Source organism: Pleurodeles waltl, chromosome 9 (assembly GCF_031143425.1).
Source record: "Pleurodeles waltl isolate 20211129_DDA chromosome 9, aPleWal1.hap1.20221129, whole genome shotgun sequence".
Taxonomy (NCBI): Eukaryota; Metazoa; Chordata; class Amphibia; order Caudata; family Salamandridae; genus Pleurodeles; species Pleurodeles waltl.
This window is the reverse complement of record NC_090448.1, coordinates 1005739294-1005763727: the sequence shown is the minus strand read 5'-3', so window position 1 is coordinate 1005763727 and position 24434 is coordinate 1005739294. Positions and strand designations below refer to the sequence as shown.

The window sequence follows — 24434 nt, the reverse complement described above, 5'->3', positions numbered from 1 at the left end:
TGTAGGCACTTTTCTTATCTCATGTGGCAGACAGCAACAATCTTCTTGCAGAAATCCGAGACACCCAATTAATGTTCCTAATGCTATTGCCGATTTACCAATGGTGTTCAGACGATTACGAAGATATTTTCAATGCACAGACATCCATTGTTTTCCTCTGCCCACACACATCAGCCTCAAGCTCTGCGCTTACAAGGCAGTCCCTGATTCTTGCAATCAAAGATCAAGATGTCTTGAAGACTTAGCAAAACACTCAGCAGCACCACCAGATTGGAGACAAGGCAGGGGAAGATCAGAAGCCAGACTGGCTTCTGCTGTGTGCCAGTCATCGTCTCTTCTCTACTTCAGAAAAAAACTTGAAACCCTATTTTCAAGCAGCACCTTCCTGCTGGGTAACTTTTCAGCAAGTGGATATGTCTGAAAAAAAGCCTGAAATCCATGTCTACTTCTCTCTGCGAGCATGCAGGGTCTCAGTGTCCTACCAGTGCTGTGTCTCACCCACCTTGCCTCCTTGTCACCACCTCTCTCACACATCCCTATCCCACATCAGTGTTTTGCCTCCATTTCTACCACCACCCTATCCTTCTACTACCATCCTTTCTTGAACTGTGAAATGGTTGGCAGGACAAAAACTACTCAGATATTCAGATTTAATTTTACATTAAAATTTCAGATTGTGAACTGGCTCACATAACTAGCTGACAAAAAATATCCCTAAATTTTTTCTTTTTTTAATACCTTTTTTATTGGACCTATCCATCATAAAGATATTATACTCAAAAATGCACTTCATATTGCTAGTCCGTTTTTCTTCCCCATTCCCTGCTTCAACTTTTTACTCCCACCTACCTCACCACCCACCTATCCTCCCCCAGGCCACAGCACACTACATCTAGGCAAACAGATCTCTGTGAGGGTGTTTCATCTCTTGTCTCCTGATAGTTCCCCCTTCTTTCAATTCACATTGATGACCCTTCACTTTAGTATTTAGGTCCAAGGCTCTCAGTCTGTGTGGTCTGGTAGCACTTGCTTCTATTCTTAACAGGTAATAAATTTGTGGTTGCCAGATGTGTTTGTATCTTTTATGCTGGTAATTTATGTCATACATTAGTTTTTCCCTCGCAATCTTGTGTATACCTTTTCAGAAGCATTGATGGGTCTGTTGTTTCCCGTCTCTAGCAATTAGTTGCTTGGAAGCTATTAGGAGATGTCCCACCAAGGTTCTTTTGTTCTTAGACTAACCTTTTGCCTTTTGATCTCTAAAGTCCAGTAAAATCCCCTCTGATGTGTCCTGTACATGGTATTCCAGTAGCTGTTTACTTTTACTAAGTACCTCTTTCCAAAAGTGCTTTAGCGTCGCACACGTCGACTAAATGTGTAAGTCAGTTTCCCTCTCCCCTCCACACCTCCAACACATACCGGTAGCCTACATTTTTCTTTAAAGGTTTTCTAAACAAATAATGAATGGACTTGCACTATGCTAATCTCGGAATCTAACTTGTCCCATTGGATATCCTCTGGCACAGTTTTGGTCTAAATCAGCCCAACAGATATTGCTGTGTGCCTTAACAATGGGAGTGTCAATGGTAAATTCTTTGTTTGGGACCCATCTGTAAACTTTGCCCCTAGATCAATCTGTATAAAACTTTCTGCACATTGCTCAAGCGAGGTAAAAGGTAATCATATAACAAAAACTACTCCTTCAGTGTAAAGTGTGAGTTAGCATAACTTGTCTAGCCACTGTCATACATCCTCAAGCCCAAGTTGTAGTACCTAATACATACGGATATATGTTACAATCAGATTAATACAATTATGTTTTGTGGTAAATCTTTGGAATTTAATAAAGAAGAAAGATTTTGGTCTGCAAGAATTTAAATCTGGATTCACTGCCATTCACTGCAAGATTAATCTGGGGTATTAGAATTGGCCATTTCATTACCCTATGGAAAAAGTAAAATTAATATGATAAATGTTGCCCTATGCACTTCAGTGGCACAATAAAAGCATTCATGAGAATTTATGAGCAAGTGATATGAAAAAATCCTAAACACAAACACCAAAACGTAAGTTAAAACATTAAACCAAGTCCTGAAAAGACTTGAAATTATGAAATCTAAAAGAGGTCAAGCGCCATAAAGCATGAGTCACCAAAGTTTTGGTGCACTGAAGTTCAGCATGGGCATTCTAAAAGCCATGTCTGAGGTCATGATTATCAAATTATCATTCAAAATCACAATTTGCAAATATTTTTTTAACACATTCAAGTTACTAATGAGGAGAATTTGCCACAGTAGTGAGCGTAGGGTAGGGATGAGAACATGGGTGTTTCCAGAGGAGAAGCCTCAGCTATACATGACCACCCACACATTTTGAACTTAGAGAGCTTTCATAAACTTGTTAATAGCTGTTCATGCCCAGGAAACATACATCATTTTACTCCTACAAACTTTTGTGTAACAAGAAATTTTAGGACAGAAAAGGGTATGGGACATCCTTATGTTTGACAATGGTTTGAGGGAGGGCTTTCCCTAACTTAAATAATATTTCCAAGCTGAACAATGGGCAATGAAAGGGCTGCTGCACCCCACCCCACCCTCGTCCCACACTTGGGACTGGGGAGGCAAGAAAAGAAAGCAGAATACATCGGAATCTATGATCCTCACAGAGTAATAGCACAGGACAGACAGCTCTTTTACACCTCTCGCAGACTAGCATTCATACACTACTGAAAGCACTCTCACAACCATCATTAAATAGTAGTTAAATAGTAATCTCACACTACTGACAGCACTCTCACACCCTTTTCAGGTTCCAGCTGTCTTACACTGCTAACAGCATTCTTATACCTTTCAAACATTAGTAGTCACATAGAACTAGAAGCTCTCTCACAGACTAGCAGCAAAACCAATAGGTTCTAACTTTCTTAGAAATGATAGTACATCTTCATTGATTGGTGAATTTCTGTGTGTGTGGTACTGTCAATGGGTGAGCAGATGAATGCAAGAATAAGTCAATGGATTGATAAAAATATGCATAAGTGCAAGAATGAATGTCTGCGTACATGAATAATGAGTGATGGAATGTAAGGATGGCGGATGAGTCTCTGCATATTTGGATGTATCCAGGCATCTTCAGTTACTAGCTATACCTATTGCTTTTGCCTGTGGCCTAGCATTTTCCTCAACAATAAAGTTTTGAAAACCCAATGACAAAACAAAACAAGCACTGACAACTCCAAAAGGCTGGAGGCCAACAACAGGCCTTTTGGCTTCGCAAGTCCTTATTTATATGTGGAGTTTGACCAAAATTACCTTCTAGATGTTGTCTTTAAGTTCTAAATCAATTTGAGTTTTCAAGTTTCTGGGCTGGTGTACCCTCTGAAGCTGGCATCCTCAAGCCAGTGCAATCTAAAGTGCAGACTGGGTTTCTGAACAAAATAATTGATAAGCAAGTATTCTCTTCCTAAAATCAATGTGTGTGTACGTTTACTTCTTTCATGTTCATTATGTACATCCTGAAATCAGACTCTTTTCCTATTTGATGACTCAGAAAGGCCGAACGCTAGGATCCTGAAACTCGGTGTTATAAGAGATTGCTCTTTCCATTCCACTTTTGTGGGGCTGCACGGTCAGGAATTATACTCTCTCCACAAAGCAGTCATTTTAACTTTTCAAACAAATTTAATATGTGACTTAGCTCTGATCATACACTTATACCTACGAATAAAGATGTATTAAATTCGCTTTTTAATGTATAAAGACACTGTAAACAAATTTAATATGTGACTTAGCTCTGATCATACACTTATACCTACGAATAAAGATGTATTAAATTCGCTTTTTAATGTATAAAGACACTGTAAACATTACAACGGAGAATCAACGAACTTCAGTTCTCAAATCAGAAAGTAACGTTTATCAGCTGATGACTTTCACATGCATGGCAAACGAGAAAGCTGTACCAAGAAAGTTGTAACAAATCATCAAGAGCCTACTAATAATGCTTGGGTGAAATCGGATTTTTAGCTGCATTATCATTATGAAACTGAAAGCTAAACTATTTTACTGATGAAAGGACAACAATATTCATATTTCAAGATAATTGTGCAGTGTTGCACTGTTACCAAAGACCATTTTATTCAAATTATTGTAGCCATGTGGGCTTTACAAAACATTATATTCAAGTAGTAACTGGAATAAAAAGAAACCATAGTCATATTTACAATGATTGATAACTTTCTCCAAAAACACTGTTGCATTTACGTACACAATTGTATTTGCAACTGTGATCTCAACAGATGAGCTTTTCTAAATATAAAACAAGAAACCAGATCAAACCAAGGTGCTATCACGTGATGCAAAAAAACTAAGACAACATCTGGCGTTTGCAATAGGGTCACAACAGGTAATGGTTAAACTGACAATCATGCTACAAACTACAAAATAGAGCAAATCTGTACAGAAAATGTCCCCAGCTACGGTAATGCTGTTCTTTTGAAATGTGTTGAGATATACTTTCCAGTTTGCCGTACCACACTACAAAAGTAGCATGCCACAACAGTACCTTCTTTTCCATAGTAGAACTTTACTAAGAACATCACACTTTAAATAAGTGTTGAGAATACATACATCTTCATTTATGCATATATAACAGAACATACAGAAGATTTTATATTTTCAGTCCTTTTGTCAAATATGTGTCTGGCTAATTTACAGTTGTAGCATGGCCTAATCACACATGTTTTCACAGAAGCAGACAGAGTCAGAAAGTGCTGATATAAAAAATAACTGAGTACGTTGAACTACTGCTATTATTTAAGCCTTTACCAATATGTATACACTATGAGAAAATAAATCATACAAAGATGGTTGCACTTGTCTCATAACCTACCTTGTAGGTCTAACTTGGCCTTTTTCTAGCACCCCTTGACAGGCAACCTGTTCACGTTCCCCTGGATGTCAGAGTAGTTCTTTTTGCCTTTCCATAATTGAAAAACACTGCACACAAGTTCAATAATATAGCAGACAATCAGTGTGCACTCAGTCTTTATAAAGTTTTTCCAATTAAAGAGAGGCAATGGCTACCATTACTGTTCATAGAACACTAGCGCTTTTTCTCTGATAGCAGTTTCTATAAGAGCATCTGTAAGTTCAGGCAACATGTAACTTTAAAATATATAGAAACACCAGCCTTCCCTTAAGACAAGGCTCTGAGACATGCTCAGAGATTCGGAAGCAAACTATGGTAATTTTTCAGGAAATGACTGCAAAATATTATCTGCTGCTTTTGATTTGAATAAGGAAATCCACAGGAATTGGAATATTCTCAAAGAATGGAAGCAATTTAGTACTGCTAAGATTCTCCAAAAATGCAAATCCCCAAAAACGATAAATCTGCAAGTGACAGGATAAGATCTGGGCGGGTGTGGTTTTCGTATGATAACAAATCATTCAGTTAGTGCCATTTAACATAAATCCAATAAATGGTTGCTAAAAAGGTCCTGAAAAAATATACAGAGATTTTATTAAGGATGGAAATCACAAACTGGTAGGAGAATTATTGTGCCAGGTTTAGACACATTTTGAAGAAGGCTAGAATTGTTAAAGTATACTTTTTATTATGCCTCCCAATTTTAAAGTGGAATACTTTGTGTAAATGTATATTTTAGGTGGCAATGTTAATTTCTAATTGAATTATAAGTTTATTTCACAATATGTAATAGCCACTGTTATGTTGGCAGGAGAGTTTGGCGTGTATGGGCCCTAAGTTTCATAACACTAATAACCAGAGGCCAATAAAATATATCACTTTCTCTGTTGAACAAGAAGGTCAGCAACAATTTTTTAAAAGGACCGAGAGTAGGTTCTTGGTGCACGGGTAAAGGCAGGGAGTTCCATGCTTTGGTAGCAGCAACAGAAAAGGCATAATCACCATATCGGATTGTTTCAGCTCTTTGTACCTCAAGGAAATAATGTGAGGCAGCACAAAGAGACCTAGCAGACCTATGGTAGTGTAACATAAGAGGCCATAAATTCAGGAAAATCCTCATACCCTAGCAGTATGGAATATTAACAATAGGGACATGTAATTCCTTGTCAATGTAGGGAGTAGGGAATAATAAGCTGCAAAATCTTCATTTGTCAAAAGCAAGTACTGCCATTTTTCAAGATATGTGACTTAAGGGACAGACAGTCTTCCATTGATATGCCAAGAATGCACACATTTTGAAAGGGGAGTGGATACAAACCCATCATTTTGGCCAGCATTGTAATTGAAAGTTAGATTGCCTGCTGGGATGATTAGCAACTCCATTTTCTAAGGATTCAGTTTGATGTGGTTGGACAACATCCACCAACAGGTTTAAGAAAGGTTGCGATTTAATAAGGATACATTTGTATTAATTCGAAAGAATCCAAAAATCAGTTAGATGCTGTTGGCATATAGGTAATATCTTGATCCAAACTGATTCAATGAGTGAGCAAAAGGACGCATATGGATGATAAATAATAATGAACACAAAACAGAGCACTGACGTACACCACAATTTAATGGTCTAGGCTTTGACTTGAAAGGGAACAGAAAGACTAGCTGCTGTCTCTTGGTCCAGTAGGAGATAAACCAATTTAGTACTGACCAGAAACGCTTGACAATCTTAACCCTGTGAAGAAGATGGCGTTGTCAACGTTATCAAAGGCTGCAGAAAGATCCAGAATATCAGGGCCTCCATCTCAACCTTGTCCACCAGTTTTCAAAGGTTATCACTAGCTCAGTGCTTCTTCCGGCCCTGAAGCTTGCAATGAATCAACAATATCATTGTGCTCAAGATATTTTTTTAGCTGATTTAAGACAAGTTTAGCAAGTAACTGCAACCAATATGGTAATAATTGTGATTGATCTAAAATTATGAAGTGCCAAAGGAGTTAGGGTGGCCTTTTTCAGTAAAGGTTTAACTACATCGGTCTTCCAGATGTTAGTACAAATGCCAGAGTTGAGTAAGCTATTAAAAATCAAAACAATTTTTTTAACCAGCAATTTTCTGAAAGAATGCATCCAACTAATTGGGGCAGGGTCTAATAGAAATCCTGAAGGGCATCTACTGTTCAGTTGATTTAAGGTAGATTCCTCTGAAATTGCCGTGGCAATATCCGTGAGTATGAATGGTGGGTAGATGCTTAACAATGTATCAAGGATGGCAGGCTCCCAAGCAAAGATAAGCCATGGAGATACTGTCACCCTCACAGGTATTGCCATAAGCACCAATCTATTCCCATTTTGGAGCACTTCAGTGGACTCACTATTCTTTATTGCTTTGGTCATCTCTCAGGACCATTAGAAGCGGCCTACAACAACGGTCAAATGCCACACTGTTTCATTTTTGCAACCATTTCCCAGCTTATTCTATGTCCTGATGAGACCCTAGTATATGAGGAAAGGTCCAACCGCCGTCAACACTAAATAAGACAGACCTTTGGAACGTTCATTGTACACTGGGACTTTACCCTGTGTTGTTATTTGCATTAAATAATTGTGGATGTCTTTGGAACTGATACCAATATACTAATTATTTTCACACTATTGGTTACTTTTCCTTCTCTCTTGGTTTTGGTTTGCTTCACTTGGGGTGTGTTTGCCAAACTGCACTGTTTGGTTCTTGCCACATTTTTTTGCATTCATGAATTAAACATTTGGAATCAGTTCTAATTGAAGAACACAATGATGTAATGGTTGCTGCCTACTTACTGCTATTACTACAGAGTAATAATTGACAGAACGCACACTGTCTTAAGGATAATGTTCTGTTGTTGATTGACTCTACGCAGGATGCTCTGTCTTATTATATTTACCCTGCAAAATGAGTTTCATGGAAACGCCTGTTCTTCACTTGGCATATGTCATTCAAGACATCAGGCTTCAAGTTTTAATTTAGACAAGTCACGTGTGAAAGATTTCCCTATGTCGAGGATCAGACTCTAAATCCTGCACTGGAATAAGTCAATTGACACTATGTAAAAGTTTTCGCTTTACAAAGCAGTAGGCACTGCTCTGGAATTCAATCCGTGATAAAATCCTGTTCATATCTATTTCTAAATTTACAGCTTTCTAGACAATGTGAGTAACCAGGTGGCAGTAGCACTATGTTTCCTAAGTGGACGCTTTAGGAATAAAGAGCCACTATTTGGGCAATAGTGGCTGTGTTGGGAGTGTTGAAGGAGACTGAGACTTGAGCAAGCTTGCTATTGAATTACTGAGTGAGAGTTCTATTACTTGGGACAGTGTGAGTACATACTTTTCTGTGTAGGTCCAAGAGTGTTATAGGATGTACTTTTTGTTTAGCATAATTTATATGGTCCTATGGTTCCAAGCAGTTTGATTTTCCATGTACTGGGCTCAGCTGCACTCCCCCAACAAGCTGTAATAAAGGTGTAAAATACAAGAAGTTGATTTGTTTCATCTCAGTGGACAAGGCTGATTGATATTTTATCAAAGAAATGTTATTTTACTGGGCTTGAAATCTTAAATGTTAAAGTTATTTTCTGGTGCAGCTTAGATATTATTTCACTATTCATTGCTCTTTGTCCTGTAACAAACAGTTAAAACATGGCATAGAGTCAGGGTGTGTGTGTACGCTAGAGACGTGATGTGCTCTAAAGAGATGACCTTTGTTCTTATGCGTGGATATGGATTTATGTATGGAAAGGAATTTTAAGGTCTTTCCCACTGCATGTCCAGGGAAGCTCACATAAAATAAATATTCACCCACATCAGAATAAGACATATCTTAAATATTTTACTTTGACAAATTATTTCCATCTGGCTTCCTTTATTTTAATTAGGTATAAACATAAAATGTGAGCAAAGCGATAACAGGCAATTATGCGTTATCGATTCAACTTCTAAAAAACTTAATGTTACTGCATGATTTTGTTGGTACTCATAAGGCCTTTGCCAAATTTTTTTAAACTGCTCTGAAAGACTGATTAAATCTATACAGGATAATTTATAGGTTCCAGTTTCAGCAGGTCTCCTCGAAAATTCGACTTTCTGACATAAATTGCGACAGCAAGTCAAATCATGCAGAAGACAAGCACACATGTTTTTCCAAGCCCTCCAAAAGACGGCTGCCCACTGTGAGAGCTGAAATTAACATGAATAATTATTTCATGTATTTCAATATTTGATTTAGCATAGTATTAACATGGAAAATAATGTGTGACACAAAATGTGCCTACTTACTAATTGGCCACCATCATATACGAAGTTATTCATTAATAGTGTATTAATGTGTTTTAAGAGTTTATATAAACTCATACTTATAGCTAAACGTTATGAACTTTCTTATGATAACTGTAGGCCTCAAGTTAGCGAGGCCTAGGCTGAAATTGAATGCCTGCCAAATACTAGGAAAATGCTATGTTAGTAAAATGATCTCATGCTTGCTGAATAACAAATCCTTTGTCTAAATCTTAAAGTTGACAGAACTTGCAATAACAAAATGTATCTCTCTTGAGGAAATATGTGTAAACCTGAATGTTTCTACATTATTACAACTGTCAAAACTCAAAGCATTTGGGATAGCAAAGCTTCCAGAAACTAACAAAGGGATTACTAATAAAGGACAGAAGGATCTACAAATTGATTCTTATTGTATCAACTGATGTGCGCAGATGGAGAAGAACCAACCATAAAAGTGTGAAAGTCTATTTAGTTATATTTCTAATTTAGAGTAATAATATTATTGGACAGTTGTTTATCATAAGATGTTTTTGACCAATGACAACGTGGGACAACTTTAACTTAACCGCACTGCTCTTGGAGTTCTTATGCAGTTATCCTGATGCTATCCTGAAGCTCTTTTTCTTTTGACTCTTTTCACGAGACTCGTCTGTCATTTTGACATTTGCCAGCCTGTCTAGTGACATGTTGGTACTTTGCTATTTTGAGTTTATTTCTTATGCTCCATGCAATTATGCTGGTGCTTACTTTAGGGCTCGATGCTTAGAGCCTGTAGCACTTTGCTGCCTGCCTTAGATAACCTGATGGTTCAGAGAACGTACAGCCCCGATTCTGAGCCTTTCCCCTCTCTTCTTCTCTGTCCTGATGCTGATGTCCCCCTGATGAAGATTAGCTCTGCTTGCCGATCCTTAAGGACAGGTATATGCTGAAATGTTTATTATTGATTTGCCTTTTGTTTTCTAGGTACCAACTGCTGTTATTGACAGAGACATAGTTAGATGCTTTCCGAATGTATGTTACTAAAACTTTTGCGTGCAACCCTACATGCTAATGTTAATCTGGAGTTAGTGAGGAGTTTTTCTATTCATCTGTCTTTGACAACAAACTGACGTCATTCAATTGCTGATTTAATGAATGTTATTACCATTGCGCAATTACTGTTGCTATTGATCTGTACTGCAGCCATCGAGATTCTCGTCATTACTGCTTTAATAAAATTGAGATTCTTTAAGTGTTTCGGTCAACCAGCTCTGTTTCTGTATGTTTGTCATTTAGTTTTGAGACTAATTTACGTGATCTTAGCATTGTTAATATAGGGAAATAAATATTTTAACTGATACTAAAAGGTGTGGTTATTAGTGGCCAAATCGGTCATGGTGCACACAGTTACTGACTCTAATGAATTTGATTATTTATTTGGTGATATTCATATGATGTACAGTTGATGGTGTGACCATCTTAAACGGGTCAAAAGATCCATCAGCCTAAGGACGTGTCCCCTTACTAGTTATCATATCTAAAAACAGATAAGGCCAGACGCTCTCACACCCCTTCAGGGCAATATGCCCTTTTTCGTGAGGCTGTGCATGGAAGGGCAGGCTCCTGCAGAGCATTACAAATTTAAAGAATTATTTTACTTACCTTAGAACTGACTAGGCTGATGCTGTGCACTCCTTCTTGCTCCCCATTAAGTTTATTTATTATGACTATATTAAAACATACTTTATTCCATGGGTGAGCCAGATATCTGCTCATAGTAAACTGTCATAATAAGCCTGGTACAAGAAGGAGTGTGTTGCATAGACCAAGCCAGCACCAAACATGCTAATCCTATTTTTAAAGCTGTGCTACCTAAAGGGACCTGGTGTCCACAAAAGGCCTTCAACAAAACAAAGACGCATTTACAAAGCTACAGTTTAATGGGCTAATGCGTGCTGCCTTAGCATATTACAGTACAACACGCGAGGAGGAACAAGCAGGAGTGGACAGAGAGAGCTAAAGCTTTAAAGTGGTCTCTAAAGCAGTTCAATGTAAACACTGGAGTGGAGTCAGAAAGCATACACCCAAACAGCCAATAGCATTAGGTGAGAGATTAATACTCCAGTGGGCTGAGGCAGGATGTGATTGCCAAAATCTCCAGCCAATGGCTGAAATAGTCTGGCCAAAGAATGCCAGTGGTTGAAAAGGGCAGAGCCAAGGCCCATTCAAAATGTATGGTTAGCAAGAGCTCTGTTTGATAGCTGTGCTGTCAGAACCCAGACCTAAAAAATCATTAGCATGAGGAATCTCCAACAAGTCAGGCAACCTTTTTTTTATATAATCCTCTTGACATATAGGGACTACCTTACAGTACAGGAGAACCAACTCATGGATAATAACAAATAATTTTAGCACTGCTATATGCCACAAACTTGAGGTTTTCTGATTGTAGTATGTTTCAAATATTTCATATATGTTTTTCTCCCATTATGGGGTATAATGTTGAGACAAGCCTCGCACAACCTAATCTCCGATCATTAAACTCTATATATTTACTGTCTCTTCGTCAGTATTCTGCCCATTTTTCACAATTTTTTTATGTTAAAGGGGCTGGTCTCTGGTTTCATACAATGGGATTTGTAGGATACGATGTGTCTAGACCAACTTTTCATTTAGTGACGCAGGTAGCTGTCCTCCACTTTTGGGCAATATCACTCATTCCCAGGATCAGTCCTAATCTTGGCTTTCTGAAAAGGCAGATAATTCTGCAGGATCGAATAGTATGGAGAAAGTCTACCTCTTCTATTATACATCAGGAGTAGGTTGGGTCGGGGCTTCACTGCATTTGTCATGGTTAGTGTGGGGAAAAATAAACACTATGCAAGTATTTAAACTGTATTAAGTAACATCTGACAGAGACTGCTGCTTCTCTGGGCACCGTCAGTGTGAATGTCAATACTTAATCTTCTAAGGGTCCTAAATCTTTTTCCCATGACTTTTTCAACTTATTGAATGTGTCTGCGGTACTTATTGTAAGAGTCCTATATATTCCACGCCACTGTCCTAGCCACCCAACGACTAAAGATCATCACCTCCGTAATACTTAGAGACCAGTCTGGGTTCATGCCTAATAAGTCTACCCACCATAACCTGAGATGCATGCACATCTGGCTAACCATGACTCAGACACAAATGGCCCTCCACATATTCCTTTCCTTAGACCCAGACAAAACGTTTCTGCGATACCTGACCTTTCCTGGATACAACACTAATTAAATGTGGATTTGGTCCCCAATTCTGGAAAGGAGTGGCACTGCTGTATAAAAACCTGGTAGCAACAGTAAGGATTACCAGGCTAACATTGGGGACCTTCCCTATCGGAAGGGGCATGAGAGCGGGATGCCCTTTGTCTCCGCTTCTGTTTGCTTTGATGTTGGAGCCTCTGGCCATCGCAGTGCGAAAACATTCTAACATCAGTGGGTTTTGCTTGTCTGGAGCAGACACACAGGAGGAAAAAATCTTGCTATACGTAGATGATGTCCTCTTGTATGTCACTAATCCAGAGACCACCATCCCAGCATTATTTCATCTTTTAAGTGAATACTGGGCCCACTTGGGATACACAATCAATTGGGACAAGTTGGTGCTTTATGTCCCGAAAGGACTCCAGGCCCAGTCGTAACTGCCACCTGGGCTCTGTGTGGCTGAAGCAGGTTTCAGATATTTAGGGATGTTCATCACAACTAATAGCAAAAGGTGCACAAGGCTAAATATAGGGAGGTCCTTGCTAAATTCTGACCTGACGTGACAAGATGGAGGGGGCTCCCACTCACTCTGATGAGCAGGGCTGCCTTATTTAAAATGATTGCTCTCCCTAAGTTTCTCTACATACTACAGAACACCTACTGCCAGGTGTCCCAGACCATATTTAATAAAATTAATGGGAACTTGAGGAAACTGTTATGGGATGGAGCCCATCCCAGAATCTCAGTAAAAGCATTACAGCAAAATTCATACAATGGAGGGCTCGCCCTCCTAGACATTGAGGGTTACCACTGGGTGGCCCATTTGATTACTTTCAATGATTGGATATATGCCCCACAAGACAACCCCATGTTTCGACTTGAATGTGCCCTTCTAGAAGGTAAAACACACTTGCACTTTTTACATTGGGGGAAAGGAGCCCAGTCGTTGCCGCGGGCAACATGTGTGGTGATTGAAGTGTGGAGGAAAGCCACAAGCACAATGGGATGGGATCACAAAATCACCAGAGAATCACCCCTGTGGAAGAGGACCTCACTCCACGAACTGGCAAAACTGCACAGATTCGATCTATGGGATACTCTTGGCATCTTGAAAATAGGAGACATTCTAGTGCATGGGGACTTCATACCCTTCTCCACACTGCAGGAAGAGTACCATATGCACCCCACACAGTTTTGAAACTACACACAGCTTAGGCACACCTGGCAGGCAGAGGGACTGATAGTGACAAAGCTGCCAGAGTAAGACCCTTTATGGGGACGAATACTGATAGATGAACTAGGCAAAGGGGCAATATCCACCATATACAGAACACTCAACAGCAACATGTCAGACACTCTGGGTCACCCATGAGCGAGATGGCAAAGAGATGTAGGGGAGCTAGAAGACACTGACTGGGAGGCAGCCCTGATGCACCCGCGGGAGGTGGCCATGAAAACATGCCTTCACCTCAGACAGTTTAAAATACTGCACAGGATTTACTATGACCGCACCAAATTGCAGGGAGGGGACCCAGTCCAAACTTTGCATAGAGGCCATTGGGACCTTCGTTCATATGATATGGGCCGGATGTTAGAATATATTGGGACGCTATCCTATGGTAACTCTCTGCTATACTGGAGGTCCTTCTACTGCACGAGCCGAGGTTCCTCCTGCTAGGTATCCCAAAAGACGTGGACATACTGCGCTTCAAACCAATTTTTAGCTTCCCGGCTTTGATAGTTGCCAAAAGGAACTTGCCCAGATACTGGGGAGCACCGAAAGTGCCCTCTATGTGGGAATGGCAGCAGGGGCTAAATCTTTACATGGCAGCAGAGAAAGTGATATACAAAAGTCAAGGTTGCCCCCGTAAATTTCACAAGATTTGAGGATGGTGGAGAACTTATTATGGGATGGGCTCCCGGGAGGACGACATAAATGGGACACCGAGTCAGACCCCATAATGAGTAGCGATCACCATACACTGGGTCCCAGCATCTACTACATACGGGAATACAGTGTAGATATGTGCCATGCTTGTGTGTCTAATGAAAGATTATAACTGTCTGGTAGCATCATAGTGTGTTAAAGGAAACCTCTGTTGGAAAAGGATGTGCACAGAATTTTTTTTATTGTATTGCCTTGGTGAGTTGTTTTAAAAAAGAGTCCTATGTATTCCAGATATTGTGCCTCTCAGCGGTAGCTGGGCCATGGCGATTTGGCTTCCAGTATGTTGAAGGAGGGACCTCTTCAATGTTAGTTAGATACGATGTGATATTGTGCCAGAGCTGCAAGTAGCGTATGAATGGGAAATGCAGGAGTTCAAATTCCTCATGTATTTCTGGAAATACTTTGACCTGATAAGAAGTGACATTGTTGCTAAGAATGGATAAGTCCAAATGGTCCCTTTTTAAAAAACCTTGTATGGCGGTGCCTCTAGGAACTGGCTCCCCATGCTGAGTGGATTTTACTAGTGATTTCATTAGACCAGTCAGTCTGTGCGAGGGAGAGCCTTCATTGGTGAGGAAAAAGTCCGAAAGGTGGTTTCCCTCTGTAATATAATGTGTCAGGGGAGTATAGCCATTTAGTATAGCTCTGTACTGAATGCAGAACCAATCAACCGACTATTTATCACCATCAACTGGGTTGCTGTACAGTAGAATATAGTGTCATCCATGCCTTGTCTCCCATCATAAGTGGATTTGCAACATTTTGTCATGGCAAACCCCGGGTGTCCCCCCCTGCCAAAGACAGGACTACATCGGAGATGTAAGATTTCTGAAAAATTATCTGGGACGTTGATATGGATAGTTTTGTAGGATGTATAATATTTTAGAGAGGGTAATCATCTTAATTAGCATGACTCTCCACAGTAGCCATAGCACGGCAGTAGACCAGTAAAGGTTATCTTTTCTAAGGCGGTCCACTGGGGTTTTTCATTTTCAGATCAAACCACTGCCTCTTTTGTTAGCTTCTTGTACACCCAGGTATATGATGCACTGAGTGTTTACTTGAATGCCTGCAGGTAGCATATTCTGTGGTGGAGCAGAGAGGGAAGAGTCTAGAGTGCTTATTGAAGTCATCTAGAAGTTGCATAACATTAGGTCCCAATGCTACGAGTCTACTAAAATATATCAGTTGGTCATTAGCACATAGAGGCAATTCTATCCTCCACTATTGACAACCTGCAGAATCCTGTGAACTGTGTATTCTGTCTGAGCATTCGTGCTAGGATTTCAATGACTAGGGTGAGCAGCAATGGAGGAAACAAGCATCGCTAACTGGTCTACCTCATGATCTGGAAGGAGTCCAACAGGACACCTTATATTGTAACCCACAGAAGGTGTGTGTATGAAATGAAGTCCAGCACAGATCCCATCTGCGTCAGGACAGAGGACAGGTAGTCCCATGTGAAGTTGTTAAAAACACCTTCTAAAAATCTATTAATAGGAGTGATAATGACTTTTCTGGTCTATCTGCCAAAGATAGTGTTTTGAATAATTGTCAGATATTGTGGCATCTAGACTGGTGTGTTAGAAAGCCACTCTAGACTTGGGGAACCAGGTCTCCAATCACCCAGAATAAGTGATTCACCATGACCTTAATCAGTATATTAACATCAATGTTGGCAAGTCTCAAGTACAACTCTAACAGAAAAGGAAAAACACATTGCCCATAATGGATTATGCAACTGCACCCTTCCTACATGCCCCAGGATTCTCAGTTCAACGAATCTTGAACCATTCAAACATCGAGGTAATTAGATGTTTTGTTTATCTGTTAACCTTGGTCTGGAACTAATTCTTATAAAGAAGAACTGATTCAAAAAGATCTGAACTAGATAATGTCACATTCCCATTCTACACATTATTGCCTTTGAATAACTGTGTTTAATGGAACAGTACCCATGAAAAATATGCTTCAAATATTAGTGCAGGAAAGCAAAGTTTTTTTTTCTACTCACTCAAACACAACATCAAACACTTTTTGGTGTAACTTGGCTGACTAATTCCGCATTATTCTACCCCTAAATACAACAGTTCTGGAAAGAGAGGACTACAGCGGCTTGCATTTAATGCTCAAGGTAATGAGTGTGCTGCCATTTTTGTTATTTATCTACATAGAAGGGGGGCCTCAAATGATTGAGCTAATGAATGAGATAGCTGCAAACCACCTACCAAATGAACCTCCAAGATTTGAGCCTGCAAATCAATGATATAAACAGATCAGGTGCATACATTGTCATTCTTGCCGAATAACTTAATCTGCTCACTTCAGATAGTGCTACAGGTATTTCATACTGACATTTGGTGGTAGCAGGTTTGCTGTACTTCTGTATACAAATGTAGAGTTTAATATGTGATATGAAGCACGTGGCCCATCTAGTGTGACAATTTCCCTGCAACTTCTTAGCACGTAGATTGTATGTTGTGCAACAGTGTTGTATAGGCCAGCTAAGAAATAAATGAACAAACTAAATTGAGATTTTAGATCATTAAAATGACTTGATAAATACAAGTACACCCAGCAAGAAATGGCAGACTGAGAATGCATCTTTTTGTTGAACAATGAGAAGCTCTAAATAGTGCAAGAAAAATACCAGCAGAAACAAAAAAATGACATTTACGCTGCTTTGCACATGTTCAAAGGAAACTATACTGCTCAGTGGCGTAACTAAACTTGAGGCCCCCACCCCCCGCAAAGTACATGGAGGGCCACCCACCCAGACCCAGTCAGGAGCTCTCAGGCCAGAGGTCTGCCGTCCGTGCACAGTTAAATGTGCTGAGGGGGCCTGTTGGAGTTTGACCCCCCCTGCACCAAAAGGGCTGGGGAAGCTATTGTCACCCCTCTGATATTGCAAGAATTCACCCCAATGTAATACCTGGTTGTTTAGCAATCTTTTATATTATGTTGTATTGCCCATTATATACCAAACTGATCTACAACATGGTATAGCAGCCCGAGGCAAAGGCCAAATGTTTTTCATTACCCTATAACACTCAACAAAAGGAGAGCTGATCAGCTGTCCTTGTTGTCCATGTGTGCAACCTATGTTTTGCAATGTCTAGGTAGATCATTGTGTAAAATACTTCACCACAGAGATCATGGTTCAATGACATTCTTGTACAGTGTTTGACCAGTGTCCCTGACTATTAATAAGGAGACAAAAACATTTAAAACAGTAAAAATACACAAAACAAAGAGTTTCAACAGCCGTCCAGCGGCGGATTGCTCTTGAACCCGTGTCCATTTTCTGTCAGTGCTCCCTGTAGACTGGATGTACCAGGTTCAATTGTCATGGCCTCAGCTATGACCTTTGTTATTTCTAGTATCCTATGCATTCATGGCAAGGTTTCTGAAGAAGAGGAAGATCTGCCACCAAATTTGATTCCTGTTTTGTTGCACCTGTAAAAAAAAAAATATATATATATTTTTTCAAATTTAAATGATATACACCAGAAAGTGACTTTTATTATTATTCTTGTAGAACTACTGCCAAGAGTTTATTTTATTATGTTAGCCACTGCCACTTACCATAGATGGGTTCTTGTACTATTGTGCACAGTATAATTTTAAGTAATTCAGCAGTACAAATAGAAATCCATATTCTTGCACATAAAAACAATTACTACGCGTCTCATTCACACAGTTTTCATGGACAGTTTCCTAAGTTACATCGCCTGAAGGTAAATTCTACGTTTATATGTTAACAGGATCTTCTTGATTAAAATAATTTTACATGAATTACTTAAGTAATGCACACCAACAGCACCTTGGATTGGACCCTGGGGCAAGTCCTGAGGAATGAACACACAAATGATGAAGTATAGTAATGGGGATTATGTAAAAGAGGCACACTTCAAAAAGTTCACTTTTGTAAGTGCAAGGAAAATTTCTTAAAAATCTATAATTTCAAAAGTGGACTCAGACAAGATACTTTTTTCACAAGCAACTATAAAAAGAAATACATTTACCAACATTTCCTCAAATATGACCACATAAAATGCCCAAAGGAAGGGGAGATTGGGAGCAATTTCATTGTTCTCTACTCTCTACTGATGTACCAGAAACACGTGTCCAGAGGTATACAGCAATATCTGCACCAACTTTGGTGAAAAACTACAGATAATTTCCAGCTAAGCACTAACTGCATTTACCAGTATGCAAAGGGGCGAACTGTGCTGGGATGTGAGGCAGTGTGCTCCCAACCCCCCTAACTGTTTAAAAGGCTCCCTTGAGCCAGTGAGCTGACGAGCTTTGGAGATGCACCAGTATGCCTGTGAGTGGTACTTGACCTGAGAGGATTTTCTCAGCATTTCCAGCAACCCCAGATTAATTTTCTTTGTTCTCTACTCTCTACTGACAAAGGGCTAAACCCAGAAACACGTGTCTAGAGATATACAGCAATGTCTGCACCAACTATGGTGAAAAACTACAGATAATTTCCAAGCAAGCGCTAACTGTGGACTGCATTTACCAGGATGCAAAGGGTTGACCTGTGCTGCGATGTGAGGCAATGTGCCCCCCCAACCCCTCCTACTGTTTAAAATGCCCAAAGGTAGGCTAAAACAGGTGTGGATAATGAGGAAAAAAGGAGAAACTTTGTGCTTTTCTGTGACGCACCAAACCTGATTTGTAATCTCTTCCTTATGGGGAATACACCATAATCACCAATCAATTTGTCTTAAGTGGGAATAATTTAAGCACGACTACTTCACACCTACAACAGTCACTTCCCGTTACTTCCATTTCCTTCTAAGACTAAGCAGACTTTTCTGATTTGAAAATTGCTCACCTATGGTCTTCGCTTCTTGACAGCACACTAAACAAAGAAAACTTCCAGGAAGGTTATGATCCAACTGTTATCCTGCCACACTCTGTAATGCAACACGAACAGCAAAGGAAGGCACTTTCTTAAAAGCCTTTCAAATCCTTTAGTTTAACAAAGAGCGGGGAAGCCACAACTTTAGAGGAACACTGCACTGTTCCCAATACAATGTATGTCCTCACTGTAGTGCCTTCAAGAAGAAGTCTTTACTGCCTCAGTGGGCTAACACAGGACACTTTGATGCTGGACATTTGTGCGTGGCTTAGAAAGAGAGTTTCTGACATGGATCAAATGTAAAAGCGCACAATGCTACATTTTGGTTGCATACATTGTTTCTGCAATCAACCCATTTGCTAACAATTTTGTCTGCCACAGTTGGCCCCACACACTCCTGTTTGTTTTTTCATTTAAAGATATATACATGATTAAATGCGTCTTTTGGGAAAATATACAAATCAGCTTTTCCATCAGGATATATTCAAAGTTACTTATATTGTATTAGGTATGATAAATTCTGTGTGATCAGTCAGGATTGCACAAACTCTTTAGATTGGTAACTTTGTAATGTTTGTAATTTAGTATTCTACTAAAGGTAAATATGAACCAGATTTTGTTGTGGTGCTGGTTGAAAGAGATTTTACTGCCCCTCTTGTGCATGATGTCCTATGAGGGGCAAGGACATATTTTACAATATAAATAGAAAATCTGGGGAACTCATCATGATTAGCACAGCAGAGCTCAACTGAGTAACTTCTAGGTCAGGAGTATCAAACGAATAGCTCAGGAACTACTGCTGGCTCACCAGTACCCTGGAAGTAGCTCCCTGAATTGCAGTATCTAATTTAAAGGGTCTAGCCACAACAAGAAGGCAGCACTACACATCTCCGGACGCTTAAAGAGGCGGGCAGCCAAAGCACTGTCACCGCCACACGCTTACACACGAACACATACTGGGACAGCCTGAAGGACGTGCCCCAAGGCAAACTATTTTCACAGTCAATTTAGCAAATCAGCATGGAGACTTGTCACTTTTCAAACCATGCTCAATAAGTCATATATTATATGTGAAAAAGAAAAGATATTCTTGGAGCATTTTTACCCAAAATGAAAAGGGCAAATATAACATTCATCACTGTGTGCTACACATCATCAAGGAGGTTGAACATCGTCCTATCCATGGCCTTCTTTTAGTCCGCACCCTGTGTCCTCTTAGTCTCTTGTTACTGATAACTGAACAGTAAATATCAACAGTTTGACAGGGTGGTATTAGCTTGATTTCAGCTGTCCCCTGGTGGGTGTATTCAAGTACATGACAGGCATGTGTCTCCAAGAATCATAGCATAGGTAGGAGGCAGAGACACCTGCAATCAGAAATTACTTTAGACTCCTCCATATAGCACAATAAAGTTAATACCATGGGGATAGAACACATTTTCACTGCAGTAACCATGTTCATTTTCTGAGTTTTTTGTAACCATCCATTGCAAACTGCTACTCCAGTAAGAATGTTTGAATTGAAGTGAACCAAAACTGCAACTCTCAGAAAACATACATTTGTTAAGTGAAAGGCCTAACACCGCAACACAGCTCTCCTGGTGATATTGCAGACATCTGACAACCACAGCACGGTAGGTACCTAGAAAACAAATCCACCTTGAATCCAGTAAAGTCAGAGGTTTGTAAGTGGATGGCACTAATATATTGCTCTTTTTGTAAACAAGCAACAATACACTGCCTCTCCAGCAGTAAGAGATTTTTAGTGCAATAATTACGTAGTCAAAAACTATGAAAACTCGAAAATAGGTCTGACTGATGGTTAGTATCTTCGACTTCTCTTTACTCCTGCCTTTTTACTTCTGTCTTTACTTCAATTTTTTCACTTCTGTTTCTTTTCTGTCTCTTTCTCTTTTTCTCCCCTTGCATTTTCCCTGCACCGCTGCTGCCCCAGCAGCCCCCCCAGCCTCAGCCCTCCCGTGAAGCACTTTTCCCGCCCTCCAGCCTTCCAGCTGACTGGAGCCCCCGTCTCCTTCCACTTCTTAATGGCGGCTTCAGTGCAGCCTCGCCACTGGCACCAGATTCCGGCCAACCCAAACACTTCCCTACATGGAACCCTCATCTACAGGCCACCCGGACCGTGACCTCAGTTCAGTGAAGACACTGCCAACCTCGTCGCCCCCCAAGCACTCACCTCCTCCGACTACATCCTACTCGGCGACCTCAATTTCCACCTTGATACCCTTGATGATCCCGACACCTTAAACTGCCTGGACAACTTCACAACCCTCAGCCTCAAACAACTCATCAACGACCTCAGCCAAACAGCCGGCCATATTCTCAACCCCATTTTCTCAGCAGGGAACAACATAACCATCTCCCACACCTCTGAACACCACTGGACCGACCACAAGTTCACCCACTTTACCTACACAACGAACTCTGCACACTACCACCTCTCATGTTCCCCCAGCAGACGCTGGGGCCCAATCACAGAAGCACAGCTCACCAATGCTCTCAAGCACTCCTTCCCACCGGACGCAGCAGACGCAAATGAAGCTGCAAGCAACCTACACCACTGGCTCTCAAACTGTGCAGACAACGTAGCCCCCTAAAGAAATCAACAGGGAATCGACATAGAAAAACACCCAAGTGGTTTACACCAGACCTATAGGAATCCCAGCGTGCGTGCAGACGATTGGAACGTAAATGGAGGATCAGCAAATCTACCGAAGACCACACAGCCTACAAAAATGCAGTCACCATCCAACACCAGAAGATGGAGCTGCCAAAACAGCTGCCTTTCAAGCACACCTCAACACCAGCATTCGCAACAGCAAAGAGCTCTTCACTGTCGTCAAAGAGTTCACGAACCGAAGGGCAGACACCTCATCCATCCCTCCCTCCAAAGACCTCTGCAACAACCTCGCTACCTTCTTTCACTGTAAGATATAGGACATTTACGAAGGCTTCAGGAACCAAAGCCCACCAGCACCTCTCACCACCACAGACCTAACTCCTCACCAGATACTGAACTCCTGGATCACCGTAGAGGACACCCAAAGACTGATGAACTCCAACAACTAGGGAGCACCTTCAGATCCATGCCCTCATCATATCCTCAACCTAGCCTGTGCCACCATTGCACTGGAGCTCTGCCGTACCATCAACCTATCCTTCGAGAATGCCACACTCCCCTCAAACTGGAAACATGCCAAAATCAGCCCGCTACTCAAGGAACCCAACGCCGACCCTAGGAAGTGGAATTTCGCTCAGGACTGTAAGTTGCATGTTTGCACTGCTTTTTCCTTTTGTTGAATCGCTATAGTGTTTTCGTCCAAAGCTGGATTTATGTAAGTACCTTAATTGACTATTTGGTTAAGGTGAGAAAATTATTTTCAGCAAGCTGTAAGTATGAGAGATAAAGGTGCTCAAATCTTAGAAGCAACTGGTTAACAAAGAACAGTGTTCAGAGGTTTGACTCAGAACAGACGGTGTTTAAAAAAGCAGAAATTATATTTTGGTGTGCAATTTCTATCCCCAGACCTATGTATCATATGCAATATGAGGGTCACAAGAGGAACATTTCTTTAATCCACAGGGTTCTGTAATGAGCCATGGTCTTCTGTGGCTCAACATGACAAACTACTTTATTACAAGCCGTTCACCTAGTGCAACACAAGGTAGTGTTTGTTCAAAAACATGATGGATCCCTGGGCAAGTGAGCATTAAGTAAAGTAAGTAATTTTTATTCATAGCATGATTAATTAAAACCACTGTCAATTCAACGCATCACGTCTGTGAGCTATAGTACACACAAACACGTATCCTTCGATGTGATTAAAACAGGCTATACAAACTGGCCGGTGGGTTCTACCCCCACCTGGTTTTTTAAAGATTTAAAATAAACAAAAAATTGAGAATGGATCCTCCTTAAAACTTAAAAACAGATCAAAAAAAAAAAAAACAGATCAAAGTCTTTGAAAAAATGACAGTTTTGCAATGACTGTACAGCACTGAATATCATCCCAAGTCTGGTGGTGCTTGGTTACACCATGTGTTAGATGTAGAACAATGACGCCACTATCAATCTTGACTTTGCGCCACCCTTGCAGCTACCAATTCAGTCGTATTTGACAGAGATTTGCACGCCTGCATTATAAACTTCGTCCCCTGGCAGCAAAAGGAACGGAAAAGCCACTTAGCCAGTTGATAACCGCTGGTGTTTCCTTTGCTCCCGCAGTGCTGGACATACACAAAAAAGATATGCAAGAGACTCTTGTTTGTACCCACAAAGATGACACGCTTCCAACCTGAATTGCTGTTTCCAGGAAGGAATCATATCTTTGGTGGCAATTGACTTAAAGCGCAAAAGCATAAATTGATGTTTCAGCGTTTGCCTAAAAAAAGCTGATAGGTATTCCTGGGGTCCGAGAGGTTTATATGAAGATAGTACCACCCAGGCATGTCATCTTTTGGCAAGTGTGATCTTGTCAGTGATGAATGAGAGTGACCGGGTTGCAGTGTTGACCATCTGGTAGAAAACCCCTTAGCTCAAACTCATGTCCCAGACAGTGTCGCAGTGGCGCAAGTCCTTTATTCAGTTGTTTAGATGGTTTCCCTATGAGCCAACAATATTACAGTGCTGTTGTTCCTTGATTTCAAGCCAGCATAGGTTACTTATTGATCCTGTTTCCACAGCTCGCAATCGCCAGCAGAGTTTTATGTACGCATTCTTGCTCTGGGAAATGTCATTTTCTAACCCAAATTCTAGGTGAACCTGAGCTGGAGAGACTGAGTTGGGAATCTGGAACACAGCTTTGTAGGCCTTTGTTTGAATTTGATAAAAGACTGCTGCTTCTTTGCCCAGCATTAATTCGGCCCCATAGGTGACTGTTGGCAATAACCGTGTTGTCATAACGGAGAGCAGATGATTATATGATGGACAGCTCAGTTTTTGTTTTAATGTCTTAAATCCATATGTCAGGGCTTGTGCTTTAGCGTGAAGGGTAACCAGCTGGGGTTTGAAAGACATATTTTTATCTACTATGGAGCCTAGATATTTATAGGCAGCAACGACCTCCACCTAAATCCCATTGATAAACCATGAGCCAGATTTGCATTTTGAATCCACCAGTCTGACCACCTTGGT

The 24434-nt window shown here is 40.5% G+C and overlaps 1 protein-coding gene across 2 annotated transcripts in view; it reads right to left on the bottom strand.

The window, feature by feature from the left end:
- Window positions 1-3663: 3663 nt before the first annotated feature.
- Window positions 3664-24434, bottom strand: part of BMF (Bcl2 modifying factor) — a 156929-nt gene continuing 136158 nt past the window's right edge. For both annotated transcript variants that reach the window (XM_069208602.1, XM_069208603.1), the window contains exon 4: window positions 3664-17865. In XM_069208602.1, coding sequence (XP_069064703.1) covers window positions 17794-17865 — 72 coding nt within the window. In that variant the 3' untranslated portion in view covers window positions 3664-17793. The remainder of the gene's footprint in view (window positions 17866-24434) is intronic.